The sequence below is a fragment of the Phyllostomus discolor genome, chromosome 9 (genome assembly GCF_004126475.2).
Source record: "Phyllostomus discolor isolate MPI-MPIP mPhyDis1 chromosome 9, mPhyDis1.pri.v3, whole genome shotgun sequence".
Taxonomy (NCBI): domain Eukaryota; kingdom Metazoa; phylum Chordata; class Mammalia; order Chiroptera; family Phyllostomidae; genus Phyllostomus; species Phyllostomus discolor.
Window position 1 is genome coordinate 63648217 of NC_040911.2, and position 13962 is coordinate 63662178.

General features: G+C 41.2%; 1 protein-coding gene across 1 annotated transcript in view; it reads right to left on the reverse strand.

Annotated features, from left to right (window-relative positions):
• Positions 1–1640: 1640 nt before the first annotated feature.
• The window catches only part of KIZ (kizuna centrosomal protein), a 161034-nt gene continuing 148712 nt past the window's right edge, over positions 1641–13962 (reverse strand). The window contains 2 exon segments of the mRNA XM_036009473.1: positions 1641–1789; positions 3787–3830. Of these exon segments, the coding sequence (XP_035865366.1) occupies positions 1686–1789; positions 3787–3830 (148 nt within the window). The 3' untranslated portion in view covers positions 1641–1685.

Consider the following 13962-nt stretch of genomic DNA (forward strand, 5'->3'; position numbering starts at 1 on the left):
AAAGTCTTGAAGGGTATCACCCAAATGTCAATAATGATTATTCCTGGATTTTTGTGTGTATTGAATAGTTTTAGATTTACAGAAAAGTTGCAAAGGTAAAACCCAGTTTCAGCATACCCTCAGGTTACATTCCTTTAATCTTATATATCATGGTACATATGTCAAAACTAAGAGACTGGTACATTATTATTAACTAAATTCTAGACTTTATTTGAATTCCACCACATTTTCCATTACCATCCCTTTTATTTTTAAAGAAGCCAACCTAGGATCTCACATTTTATTTGGATGTCACACCTCTGTTTCCTCTGGTCTGTGACAGTTTCTGTCATTCCCTTTTCATGACCTTGATAGTTTTGAGGAGAATGGACAAGCGTTTAGTCAAATGTCCTTTGATTTGAGTTTTTATTATTATTTTTCATGATTAGACTGAAGTTATGAGTTTTTGGAAAAAACACCACAGATGTGAGGTGCCTTTTCCATTGCAAGCATATCAAAGTACCTGACATATATGGCCTTAACCATAACCTGGTGATATTTACCTTGATCACATGGTTAAGGTGCTGTCAGCAAGCTTTCTCCATTGTAATGTTACCATTTGTCCCTGTCTATATTCTGTGGAAGAAAGTCAGTAAGTCCAGACAACAGTAAAGGGGTGTTGCAGGAAGATTTAAGCTCCACTCCCTGGGTCAGATTGTTGGAAGAACTTAGTTCATCCAGTATTTTCCAGATGTGATATATTAACACCCAGAAAAATGCTCTAGATACTGTGCTTGCTTTCCTGAGACCCCCCACTGGGCTTCACTATGGAGTAGGGAGACTGGAAAATTTCCTGCTAACCAGTTCACATTTAAGGACTAGCCAGACTGCTTTCCAAAGTTGCTGCACCATTTTATATCTCTACCAGCAGTGTATGTGTGAATTTTTCCATATCTTCATGAACACTCATATTTTTTTTTATTCTAGTCATTCCAGCAGGTATAAGATACCTAATACTATCTCACTGTGGTTTGATTTGCATTTCTCTGATGCCTAATGATGTCAAGTATCTTTTAATTACCTCTTGGCCATTTCTGTATCATCTTTGAAGCAATGCCATTCAGAACCTTACTCACTTTTAAATTGTTTTTTTTGTCATTTTATTATTAGTTATGAGTTCTTTGTATATTCTGGATACAAATCTCTTTGATTTGCATAAAAGTGATTTGCAAATATTTTATCCCATTCTGTTCACTTTCTTGATGGTGTCATTTGCAGTAACTAAGTTTTAATTTGGTATCTGTGCCAGTACCACACCGTCTTAATTACTGCAGTTTTTAGCAAGTTTCAAAATTGGGACATGTGAGTACTTCAACTTTGTTTGTATTTTTCAAGGTTGTTTTGGCAATTCTGAGTCCCTTGAATTTCTATATGAATTTTTCAGGATCAGCTCATCAGTTTCTACAAAGAAAACAATTTGAATTTTGATGGACATTGCATGCATCATTTTTGTTTTTGATAACACTGAAAAATGAATATACTAGTACATAATTATGTCATAAATTTCACTGGAATAGCAATAGGGTCCCAAGTTTTCATATTAAACAATTAGAAAACTTAAAAGGATATGTTTATTGCAGAAATCACATATGAAGACAGGGTTTCAATTTGTTTAAAGATTTTATTTCAACAACTGTTATAGCTTATTAGTCATAAAAATCATCAAAATCATCAGTGGATGTGCTATGGTTTCTAGGACGTAGAGCAGCTTCAATTTCTGAGTTACTGTCATCAGACTCAATACAGAAGGCTGGAAGAGAAAACCAGACAGCTATTTAATATCTCTGTACTCTGATTAGCTCATTTTAATCAGCTGGACAAGTTAATTGGGGCACTAGTTTGCAAAAGGCATACAAAGGACACCATGCGATGTACCTGAGAAGGTGTACCTGAGAAGGTATACCTGGAATTCATGTCAGTACTGCACAAATTTACATATTTCACAATGTATTCTATGTATTGTTATAGAAAACACTTTTCAGAATACTTTCTTTTCCCCTCTGTTAAGTCCAACTCTTTACCATAGGATTGGGATTAAAATAAGCATTAACACAGAATCAGAGTTATCTGGGTGTTTTATCAGGTCTGATATCACCTCATTCAGCTGCTTCTCTACCTCGATCTCCTGTTCTCATAGAGCAGAGAGGAAAAGGGAAGACATGGTGGGGAATAGTAGTGATGTTTACACTGACACAAAAGTTTGGGTGCATGTGGTTTATTTGGGAGGTAATCCTGGGAATGATGGAGGTTGGGGGACTGGGAAAGTGACACAGGGAAGAGAAGAAGCCACAGAGGGTGCTGATGAGCAGGGCTTGCAGTGGTGATACCTGGGGCTCAGTCCTGCAGGAGGCCCTCTGAGAGATTGCAGAACTCTCTTCAAATTGTCCCAAAGAAGAATAAGGAAGTGAGGTTATTTCCATCCCTCATTGGATGAGGGTTGTTCTCAATCAGGGTGTCACCTCCCTGGCACTTTGGGCTGCCCTATAAAGGAGCTTTCTCATAGGAGCTTTATCTACTTCTGTGGCCTAATAAAACCCTCAGGTGGACATATACAGCTGTCTGACATAGAAGGCCAGGGGTATGTCAGTGAACTATGTTGAGGTGACCTGTAAAGCAATCAGATGGGGTGTGGTGAGGCATATTGTCTGCTACAGTGATAATCTCCATAACTACCAATATCTGCATGGCACAACTCAACAGCTGTCTGATGACTTCCTACCTATGACCTCATTTAATCCTTCCACCAACCTAGTAAGATAAGCATTAATGTCTCTGTTTTACTGATCAAATCAAGGCTGCAAAAGGTTAAGTAACTGGCCATAATCAATGTTAGTTGGTGGTCAAGCCAGGAGTCCCACCCAGATTGTCTAACTCAACTCCATGTCTCAATTACAACTCACTGGAAATGGGTTTTAAGGAGACAGGAGTGGAGAGAGTCCAAGCTCAGCAAGGAATAATGCCACAGTGTTAGCATGAAAGGAGGGTTAGATTCTCCTTGTAAGCTGGGGTTGAAGGATGAATAGGAGCTTGCTGGCTGAGGAAAAGGAAAAGGAACATTACAGAGAAGGAATAACATGAACAAAGGCATGGAGGTACAAGTGGTATATCTTGAAAAAGCTGGTTGTGACTAGACTCAAAAAGGACAAGATTTTGGGAAGACCTGGGCTGGAGACTAGGGATGGGGCCAGGCCACAAAGGGAGAATGTCATAGACTTTATCCTGTAGGTAGTGGGAAGGCATTGACAATTCTTAACCAGTAAGGTAAGAAGGCTAAATGAGGTTTTAGATGCTGGTAGACAAGTGGAGGACAGTGAGGATTTGGGCAGGGGTTGAATTTGAAGAAATCAGTTGAGTCTCCTGAAAGAGCCCTGTTGTGTCTTCAGCAGTGGGTATTTGTGGGGTATTAGCAGTAAGGATGGGGACAGAGGCAAAAAACCATTTCAAAGGTAGAATATAATGGTGTTGATAATCAATTATATGTGCAACTCAGGATCACCTGCATATTCATACTTGCAAATTAAAATGCTATGCAACTATGACCTATGCCACCCATGTGTTCTCAGGTCACAGCCCTGTCACTGAAGTTCTTCAATCCCCTCAGAGACAACATCTCCCCAGAAAGAGCTGCAGGGCTGCCTTTGTAATCACAGCCATGCTTCACATCCCTTACAAAAATAAATGCATGTCACAAAAAATTCCTTTAGTCAAAACACAAAATGAAAATCTGATCTCACTTATTTCTCTTACCTTTAGATTTTAAGTTGGTAGTTAGTTTCTTTTTGTTTTCATGCCTGTAATATAAAGAAATAATCTAAGTTCTAAAAAAAAGATAATCAGACTAATATTTTTACAATTAGCACCTTAGGAAGAAGCAGGTTATTCACTGAAAAGCCAGAAAATTTACATTTTTTCCCCAACGTTTAGAAGCAAAAAGAAGATGGTGGTAGAGTAGAAGAATTTGTCTCACATTGCTTCCCTGAAAACTGAAAATAAAAACAAAGAGGAGAGCATCCACCCAAAATAAACAACTGAAGACTACCTGAAGAGGAGACAACCAAAGATGAGTAGAAAATATCTGAGACAGACAGAAAGGGCAGGGACATGAAAGGGGCCAGCACTGCTTTCAGGGCAGCAGGCCAAGTATGCAGCAGGCTGTGGGAGCTTCTCCTTGAGAGGAGGAAAGCCTGGACCCCAGACCAGGCTCCCAAGCACTAGTGCCAGGACCACCTGCTCAAGCAGCATCCAGCAGTAAAAGGCCTTAGGGTTTTTTTTCCCACCAGAGAGAGACAAAGCCTGCTGGAGATAAAGCCATTTTCCTTCTTTTTTCCTTCCTATTTTCTAAGGGGCCAAGGCACAGGTTGTATGTTCATAGCCACTCACCTTGGGCTCAGGCAAAGGGAGGGCAGCACAATCTAGAGTCACAGGAAGAGAGTCTGGAGTGGGAGCCTTGGGAAGAGGCATGGGGGAACAGCTGCTGAGTTCTTGGTGCTAGGACACACCTCCATACCACAACAGCCATTTTTCTTGAGAAGAACAAGCCCCTTCCCAGGAGAAAAACAATTATCCTACACTGTGGGCAACCCCTCACCCCACCCCCTGGAGCCCTCCTAGCCCAATCCTCTGGAATTCTGCTCACCCAACCCTGCATCCTTTTTGAAAAATTCTTTTTATTTTTTTCCTTTCTTGCTATCCGCCAACCTGCCTCTTATTCCCTCCTAAGGAGACAGCAACATAGGCTCACTCAGGAATACTAGAGACTGGCTTTAGAGCATGGCCATTCCATGCACTTTCCCAAGAATTAGATGGATGCTTCCCCCATCATGAGATTGCCTAGGAATGCCCTCCCATTTTCTTGGCAGACCCAAACTCTGCATCCTGTAGGTCCTACCAGCATTCTTACTGGGACTTTGACTTAATGAGTTCAGGGAAATAATCCCAGACAGAGTCAGGCAGGTGACATGTGGCATGGAGATGAGGGAACATACTGACCACCTTCATTGAAGTCTGAATGGCACCTCCCATGGGAGATCCAGAGGTCCCATTCTCCCAATTCTACCAGAAGCCCTCTCAGAAACAGATGAGTCAGTGGCTAGACTAAGGCTAATGCCAGGACTGCAGGCAGAGGCAGGTGGAAGAGGTTCTGTGGTGCCTTCAGTCATTAATTGAGCCACCCCTGTGCTGATAAAAAGCCAGCCCTGCTGAGGAGTGAGGCCCATCCTGGAGGCAGCCAAGCCTGAAGGAGACAGCTACAAACCATGGGTCACTTATAGCTTTCAGCAGGCTGCCTCGAGCTAGATGTGGACAGCATCTGACATTGGCTTACACCAGCAACAGACATCATGCGAGTAGTATCCAGAGGGAGAACCCAGCAGGCAACCCCTAAACTCTGCTGAGATGAATTCTACTTCATTCTTATTCCTTATTTTCATTTATTCTTTCAACAGATTTTCATCACTTTATCTTTTTCAAATTTTTTAATTTTTCAACATTTTTTCTTTCAAATGTCATATTTTATTCTCACTTTTTCTTACTCCATTTGCCTTCTTCCTTCATTCTCTTTTTTTAATTTTATTTTTTCCTTTTCTTTGACCTTTTGTGATGATTCTGTGTTCCTATTCCTTACTCTTACTGTTTCTCTTCTCTCTATCTTCTCATAATCATATTTCTTTCCTATATCATCTTATATTCTTTTATTCTTATAATATTCTTATTCTCTTCCCATCATTATTATTCTTTGTACTTTTGTAGTTGATTGTGCAATTGTTGTTGGGGATCATTTTTGATTGTGTGGGTTTTGTTTTCTGTGTTGTTTTGCAATGTTCTGTCAGTATATGTACAATAGCATAAAAGACATGGTGGGATTGAGCCTCTCAGTCAGTCAGCAGGAGAAGAGAACCCCACCAATGAAGGGACCAATGACAATCCCAAATAGAACAGAGAGCCACATAAACCAAATAAGGGATATTCCTGCATACAGATCAGTAAATCAAGACTACACCGAGTCCCACAGGATGCCTACCAGATAAGGCCACCCCATGAAGACAAGTCAAAGAAATCCATCTAATACATAGAAACAAACGAAGAGAAAAATGGGGAGACAAAGAAACACCCCACCAAAAAGGAGAGGAGGATCCCCAGGAAAGAGCTAAATGAAATTGAGTCAGATAGTTTACCAACACAGAGTTCAAAGTAATGGTTATAAGAATACTCAAGGAACTTAGTGTGAGCTACATCAACATGATAAAGGACATGGAAACCACAAATAAGAACAAGTGGAAATGAAGAACATACTAGAAGGAATTCACAGCAGATCAGACGATGAGAAGGAGAGGAATCAAATCAGTGGCATTATGAAAAACAAGGTAGCATAAAACACCCAAGCAAAGCATCACAAATAAAAAAAAACCACTTCAAAATAACAAGAATGTTTTAACGGAACGTTGAAACCAAATGAAATTAAAACTATCACATCATAGGCGATACCAAGGGAGAAGAAAGTGGAGCAAGGGTTAGAAAACCTTCGTGGGATATTTGAAGAAATAATGACAGAAAACTTGCCCATAACTAGTTGCAGGAAAAAGTCCACAACAATTTTAGGAAGTTAAGATTGAACACAATTTAGGAAGTCACACAATTTTAGGGAAGCACACAATTTAAACCAAGAGACCCCACACCAATGAACAATATAAAAGTGCAAGTTAAGGACAAAGGAGAATTTTCAAACATATGTTATTTATTTCTAAGAAGGAAAAGGAGGTGATGTTGCTCCTCACACAAACAGAGGGAGGAGAAGAGCGGGGAACGAGAAGGAGAGAAACATCAGTGTGAGAGAGAAACCTCAGCTGGTTGCTTCTCTCATGCCCCCAATTGGAGACCTGGCCCACAACCCAGGCATGTGTCCTGACTCGGAATCAAACTGGTGACCTTTTGGTTTGCAGGCTGGCATTCAATCCACTAAGCCATGTCAGCCAGGGCTAAAGAGAGAATTTTAAAGGTAGTAGGAGAGAAACAGTCAGTTATCTACAATGGAGCTCCAATAAGACTGTCAGCCCAAGAGTCTCAACAGAGACACTTCAGGCCAGAAGTGACTGGCATGAAGCATTCAAAGTAATGAAAAGCAAGTGTCTACAAGCACAATTATTTTATCCAACAAGGCTATCATTTAAAATTGAAGGCCAAATAAAAAGCATGTTATTAAATAATGAATGGATCATCGATGAGATCAAGGAAGAAATCAAAAAGTACTTGGAACAAATGAAAATGAATACACATCAACCCAAAACCTTTGGGACACAGTGACAGCAGTCCGGAAAGGGAAGTTCATAGCATTACAGGCATACCTCAAGAACACAGTGAATTCTAGTCAAGATTGAGGTGTAGGTAAACGTGCCTTGCCTCCTCACACAACTACAGCAAAAGTTACAACTAGACTACAAAATGCATGTCACCCAGAACGGTCAGAAAATTGAACTGTCTGCAAGTCTGACAACCAACCATTTAAAGAAGCTACATTTATCCAGGCAGGTAGGAGGTATGCAGACAGAAAAGCATGGAGGGGCATGGAGAGATGGAAAGGCATGGAATGGTAGAGAGGCATGGAGAAGTATAGAGACATGGTGAAGTATGGAGATAGGGAGTAGTGTTGAGAGATGTAGAGATGCAGGAAGGACAGTCACATCCACGTGTAGTCAACAAAAATTAGGAGGGATACCTTAGAGCAAGGGATCTAAACCAAAGACCATGCCACCAAGCCCAGAGTTCTAGCACCAGGAAGATAAGTCCCCATTACTTCTGGCTGTAAAAGCCAGGGGAAGAGGACTTGTGGTGGCAAAAGAAATGGTGGGATTCTTGAGAGACTCCTCTTAAAGGGCCTGCAACAGACTAAGGACTCATGCAGACTCACCCCATCTAGGACCCTGTACCAGGGCAATAGCTATAAGGTCACCAGCAGCATATGGGGAGAAATTTAAGTGACTGGCAACAGGGTGAGTATCAGAAGACAGCTTCTTCCCAGGCAAAACTCCAGAGGGCAGGCAGTAGCACTGTTCCCTCTCCAAGTCCTCCCCCACACAGAATCAAGGAGCACCTATATAGATTGCCCTGTCCTGGACACTGACTCCCTAAGGCTCCGCCCCATATAACTTACAATTATGCTTTCTACAACAGGCCACACTATTAAGACAGAGAGTCAAAGCAGATCTACCTACTACACAGAAACAAAAAGAGGGAGGCTGCCAAAAATTGAGGAGACAAAGAAATATGGCCCAAATGAAAGAGCAGAATAAAGCTCCAGAAAAAGAACTAAACAAAATGGAGATAAGCAACCTATCAGATGCAGAGTTCAAAACACTGGTTATCAGGATGCTCAAGGAACTCATTGGGTAATTCAACAGCATACAAGACACCCAGGCAGATACGATGATTACATTAAGTGAAATAAAGAAAAATCTATAGGGAACCAGCAATGGAGAGGATGAAGCTGAGAATCAAATCAACTATTCATAAGGAAGAGAAAAGCATTAAATGAGAACAGCAAGAAGAAAAAAGAATTAAAAGGAAAAAAAAACAAGGATAGGCTAAGGGTCCTCCAGGACATCTTTAAATGTACCAACATCTGAATCATAGGGGTGCCAAGAGGAGAAGAAGAAGAGCAAGAACTTGAAAACTTACTTGAAAAAATAATGAAAGAAAACTTCCCTAATTTGGAGAAGGAACCAGACATACAAGTCCAGGAAGCACAGAGAATCCCAAACAAGATGGACCCAAAAAGGACCACACCAAGATACATCATAATTAAAATGCCAAAGGTTAAAGATAGAGAATCCTAAAAACAGCCAGAGAAAAGCAGAGAGTTACCTATGAAGGCATTCCCATAAGACTGGCAGCTGATTTTTTTAAAGAAACTTTGCAGGCTGGAAGGGACTGACAAGGAGTATTTAAAGTGATGAAAAGCAAGGACCTATAACCTAGATTACTCTATCCAGCAAAGCTATCATTTAGAGCTGAAGGGCAGATAAAGTGCTTCCCAGACAAGGTAAAACTAAAGGAGTTCATCATCACCAAGCCATTACTATATGAAATGCTAATGAAAATTAAATTTAAAAAGATCAAAACTATGAATATTAAAATAGCAAAAATTCACAACTATCCATAATTGAGTCTAAATAACAAACTAAGCAAATAAGCAGAACAGGAACAGACTCACAGAAATGGAGATCACATGAAGGGTTATCAGTGGGGAAGGGGAGAGAAGAGAATGGGAGAAAAGGTACAGGGGGTAAGACACATAAATGGTAGGTACAAAATAGACAGGGGGATGTTAATAACAGTGTAGGAAATAGAGTAGCCAAAGAACTTATATGTATGACCCATGGACATGAACTATGAAGGGTGGATTTCTGGAGGGAATGGGGGTACTGGGTGGAGAGAGGCAAAGGGTGAAAAACTGGGACAACTGTAATAGCATAATCAATAAATATATTTTATTTTTTAAGATGTTATTTATTTTTATTTTTAGAGAGGGAAGGGAGGGAGAAAGGGAGAGAGAGAGAAGCATCATTGTACAGTTGCTAGGGGCCATGGCCTGCACCCCGGGCATGTGCCCTGACTGGGAATCGAACCTGCGATGCTTTGGTTCACAGCCCGCACTCAATCCACTGAGCTACGCCAGCCAGGGAATAAAAATATTTTAAAAAGAAGATAAAAACTCTCAAATGAACAATGTAACCCTATACCTAAAAGAACTAGAAAAAAGAAACAGTATCAAACAAAGCCCAAAGTATGTAGAAGGAAAGAATAATCAAATGAGAGTGGAAATAATCAAGATAAGAGTGGCGATAAATGAGAGTAAGGAAACAGAGACTAAGAAACAATTCAAAAGGTCAATGAATCTAGGAGCTGGTTCTTCGAAAAGATAAACAAAATTGATAAACCTTTAATAAGACTCATGAAGAAAAAAAGAAAGAAGACCCACATTAATAAAATCAGAAATGAAAGAGGGAAATAACAATGGATACCACAGAAATACAGAGGATTGTAAAACAAAAATACTATGAACAACTATATGACATGAAATTGGATATCCTGGATAAAATGGATTAATTTCTAGAATTATAAAATCTCCCAAAACTGAATCAAGAGGAAGCAGAAAACCTAAATAGACCAATAATTAATGAAATTGAAGCAGTAGTCAAAATCTCCCAGCAAACAAATATCCTGGACCAGATGGCTTCACAGGCAAATTTTACCAAACATTCAAAGAATGAACACCTTTCCTATTCAAAAAATTCAAGAAGAGGGAAGGTTGCCAAGCTCTTTTTACAAGATCAGTGTTATCCTAATTCCAAAACCAGGTAAAGGCCCAACAAAGAAATAAAACGATGGCCCAATATCCCTGATGAACATTGATGCTAAAATCCTCAATAAAATATTAGCAAACCTGATCCAGCAATACATTGAAAAGATCATACACTATGATCAAGTGGGATTTATCCCATGGATGTAAGGTTGGTACAATGTTTGCAAATCAATAAATGTGATACATCACATAAACAAAATGAATGATAAAAATAATATGATCAGGGGGTTCAAAGATGGCTGCAGAGTAGCTGGAAGCTCTTTCCACTTGCTCCCAACTCTGGACCAGTCTTGCAGCTAAACCACAGAGCAATCAACTTGAAGATCCAACTAAGCGTGAGAGTCTGTGTGAGTGAGTGAGTATGTGTGGAGAGTAGTGTTTCAGAGGGGTGTGCAGGTGTGCGAGTGCTTGCCCACTTACAAGAGCAATTGGATGTGCAGCCCAGGCTCCTCTTGTGGAGCCACTGCCATAGCTGCTGCAGCTGTCTCAGCCACCACTTGGCCTAGCACTTCTGGCTGTGCAGACTTGGAGCAGGAACCATTTTGTGCAATTTGCAATACCCTCCTTGGGAAGAAGCTGCCAGAGCAGTTGTGCCTGGCAACTGGACTTGTTTCTGTGATCTTCACACCTACTGGGCCATGCCACACACTCCACTGCATTCAGAGCTAGGGTCCAGTGGACTGCAGTACTTGCCATGGAGGGGGCTATAGTTTCCTTGCCCTGGGCACTGCCACGAATCCCATTCGTGGTTCCAGAGTCTGACTGAGGATGCTGTAGATGGGCTGGGAACAGGGAACACAGGAAGTCAGCTAGGGTGGTGCTGATGGAAGAGACCATGGTGGGAGCACTGCAGGGGGAGTACCATGGCCAGAATCCGAGGCTGAGACTCACTGGAGAGAGCAGCGTGAGCACCCTACCACCATCCACTGTTCTAGTTTTGCTATTGGACTCTTCACTTCCCTCCCACACCCCATCAGAATGATACGAGATTTAAAGAAAGACAATGCACACAGGATATATTCTATTGACTTGGGAGAGAGTGGGAGAGGTTGATGTGAGAAAGAAAGAGTTGATAGATGGTCTCCTGTATGTGCCCCAACTAGGGATCCAAGCCACACATCGAACCCTCTTAAGGCAGAGGCAGACATGGCAGCAGTTGAGCCCCTTAGTCAGTCAAATGGAGGAAAGTTCCCATCAACAAATGAGCCAATGAAAATTCAGGTCCCAAATAAAACAGAAGAGTCCACATAATCCACACAAAAGACATTCCTAGAGCACCCGGATCAGGAGATCAAGGAGTCTGACTGTGGGGGCTCTTTGCTCTGACAAGAGATGAAAACCACTGGAGACAAATCTACCATCTCTCTCTTTTTTTTTCATAAAGGGGCAAAACACAGGTTGTATGTTTGCAGCTACCCACCTTGAGCCCCAGTGAAGGGAGAGTGGCACTGGAGTTGCTGGAGGAGAGTCTGGAGTGGGAGGCACAGGGAGTCTTGGGGGAGCAGTTGTGGGATTTTGGGGGCCTGGATATACCGGGGCTACACAGCCTAGCCATCGTTTTTGACCCCCCCCCAGGGGAAAATCATTTATCTTACCTTGTGGGACACCCCTTCCCCTTCACTCTGGAAATACCCTTGCCACAACCTCTGAAATCTCATTTGCTCCACTTAGCAAATTTTTTTGTTCTTTTTTTCAGTTTTACTTTGTCTTGGTAGTCTGTTTTGTTTGTTTGTTTTTTCCTTACTCCCATCCTGCATCTTAACCTTTGCAAAGGAGACAGTAATATAAACAGACTCACAGGTCATCAGAGACTGGAAGTCAGGTGCAGCCAATCCTGGAAAACAGATTGGTGCATTTCCCTCATGGGAGAGCCACAGAATGACCTTCCTGGCATCAGGCAGACCCAAAATCTGGGCTCTGGAAGTTAAGGACCAGCCCCCAACCCCGCCACCCCACCGAGTACAGGGAAATAATTCAGGACAGACTCAGACTACTGGCTTGGGGGAAGGGGATCAAACCCACCATCTTCCCTGAAGTCTGAAAGGCACCTGCCACAGGAAATCCAGGAATCGCAGCCCCCTGTTTCCAGCAGAAGCTCTCTCAGAAATAGGTCTTTGACTAGTATAAGATTGACAGAGGCCTGAAGGCAGGCAGAGAAGGCTTCTGTGGTGACCTGGGACACTTGCCGACACACCCCTGGATCCAGTGCTGATAAAATCCAGCTTTCAGAGCACCTTGGCCCACCCTAGGAGCAGCCAAGCCTGGAGGAATCAGTTACAAACTGGATCACAGTGGTTTTGAAAAGGTGGCCAAGGGCCAGATATGGATAGCACCTGTCATTGGCTTACACCAGACTCAGATATCAGAGCATGTCCAACAGGAGAAACCAGAAGGCCAAATCCAAACTGCTGAGACAAACACACTTGGCTTTTTTCTGATCTTAACTATTTTTTTCTTTTTTATAGCCTTTATCTTTAAATCTTTAAAAAAACTTTTGATGCTCTAATTTTTCTTTTATATCTCCTATTCTACTCTTACCTTTGATTACTCCACTGTTCCCTTCTTCTCTCCTTTTGTTATTTTTGTTCCTTTTTCTGTGTTAATTTCTCCCATTTTACTCTTTCAATTCAATATGAGTAGTAGTTCTCTTCCTCTTTCTCTGCCCCTAATCACTTTCCTTTTCTCTAGTCTTCTCATATTCTCTTGCCTTTTCCCCTTCCTCTACTATTCCATTTCTCTTTCCTCTTTTAATATTATTTGCTCTTTTGTTGATATTGCTATGGGGATTAGGGAGAGGTTGTTTGTTTTGGTGTTATTTTTGTGTTGTTTGTCTTTGTTCTGCCAGCACCTATACAACAGCATACAATAACTGGTGGAGGTTCAGCCTATTAGTTAGCCAGATGGAAGGATGACTAGTGAATGGGCCAGTAGCAATCAGGACCCAAATACAGTGGGAGAGTCCACATAATCCACACTGAGAATATTCTTAGAGCATACAGATCAGAAAATCAAGAAGTCTGCACCCTGGGGCACACGGAACACCTATCACACAAGGCCACTCCACAAGACAGATAGTCAAAGCAAACCAATGTAATACATAGAAACAAACACAAAAAGACAACTAAAATGGAGAGATGAAGAAACAACGCCCAAATGAAAGAGAAGGAAGAATCTCCAGAAAAAGAGCTAAGAGAAATTGATGCAAGCACTTTCTCAAACATAGAGTTCAAAGTAATGGTAATAAGGATAACAAGGAATTTAGTGAGAACTACAAGGATCTTAGTGGGACCTACATCAACATGAAAAAAGACATAGGAGCTTTTAACAAGAACAAGATAGAAATGAAGAATACAATATCTGAAATGAAGAACACACTAGAAGGAATTAAGAGCAGGCTAGGAGAAGCAGAGGATCAAATCATGGAGCTGGAAGACAAAGTAGAAAAAAAAAACCCATTAGAGTAACAAAATGAAAAAAAAAGAATGACAATACTTTAAGGGAGCTTTGGGACAACATGAAATATAACAATATTCACATCCCAGGAATACCAGAAGGATAAGAAAAGG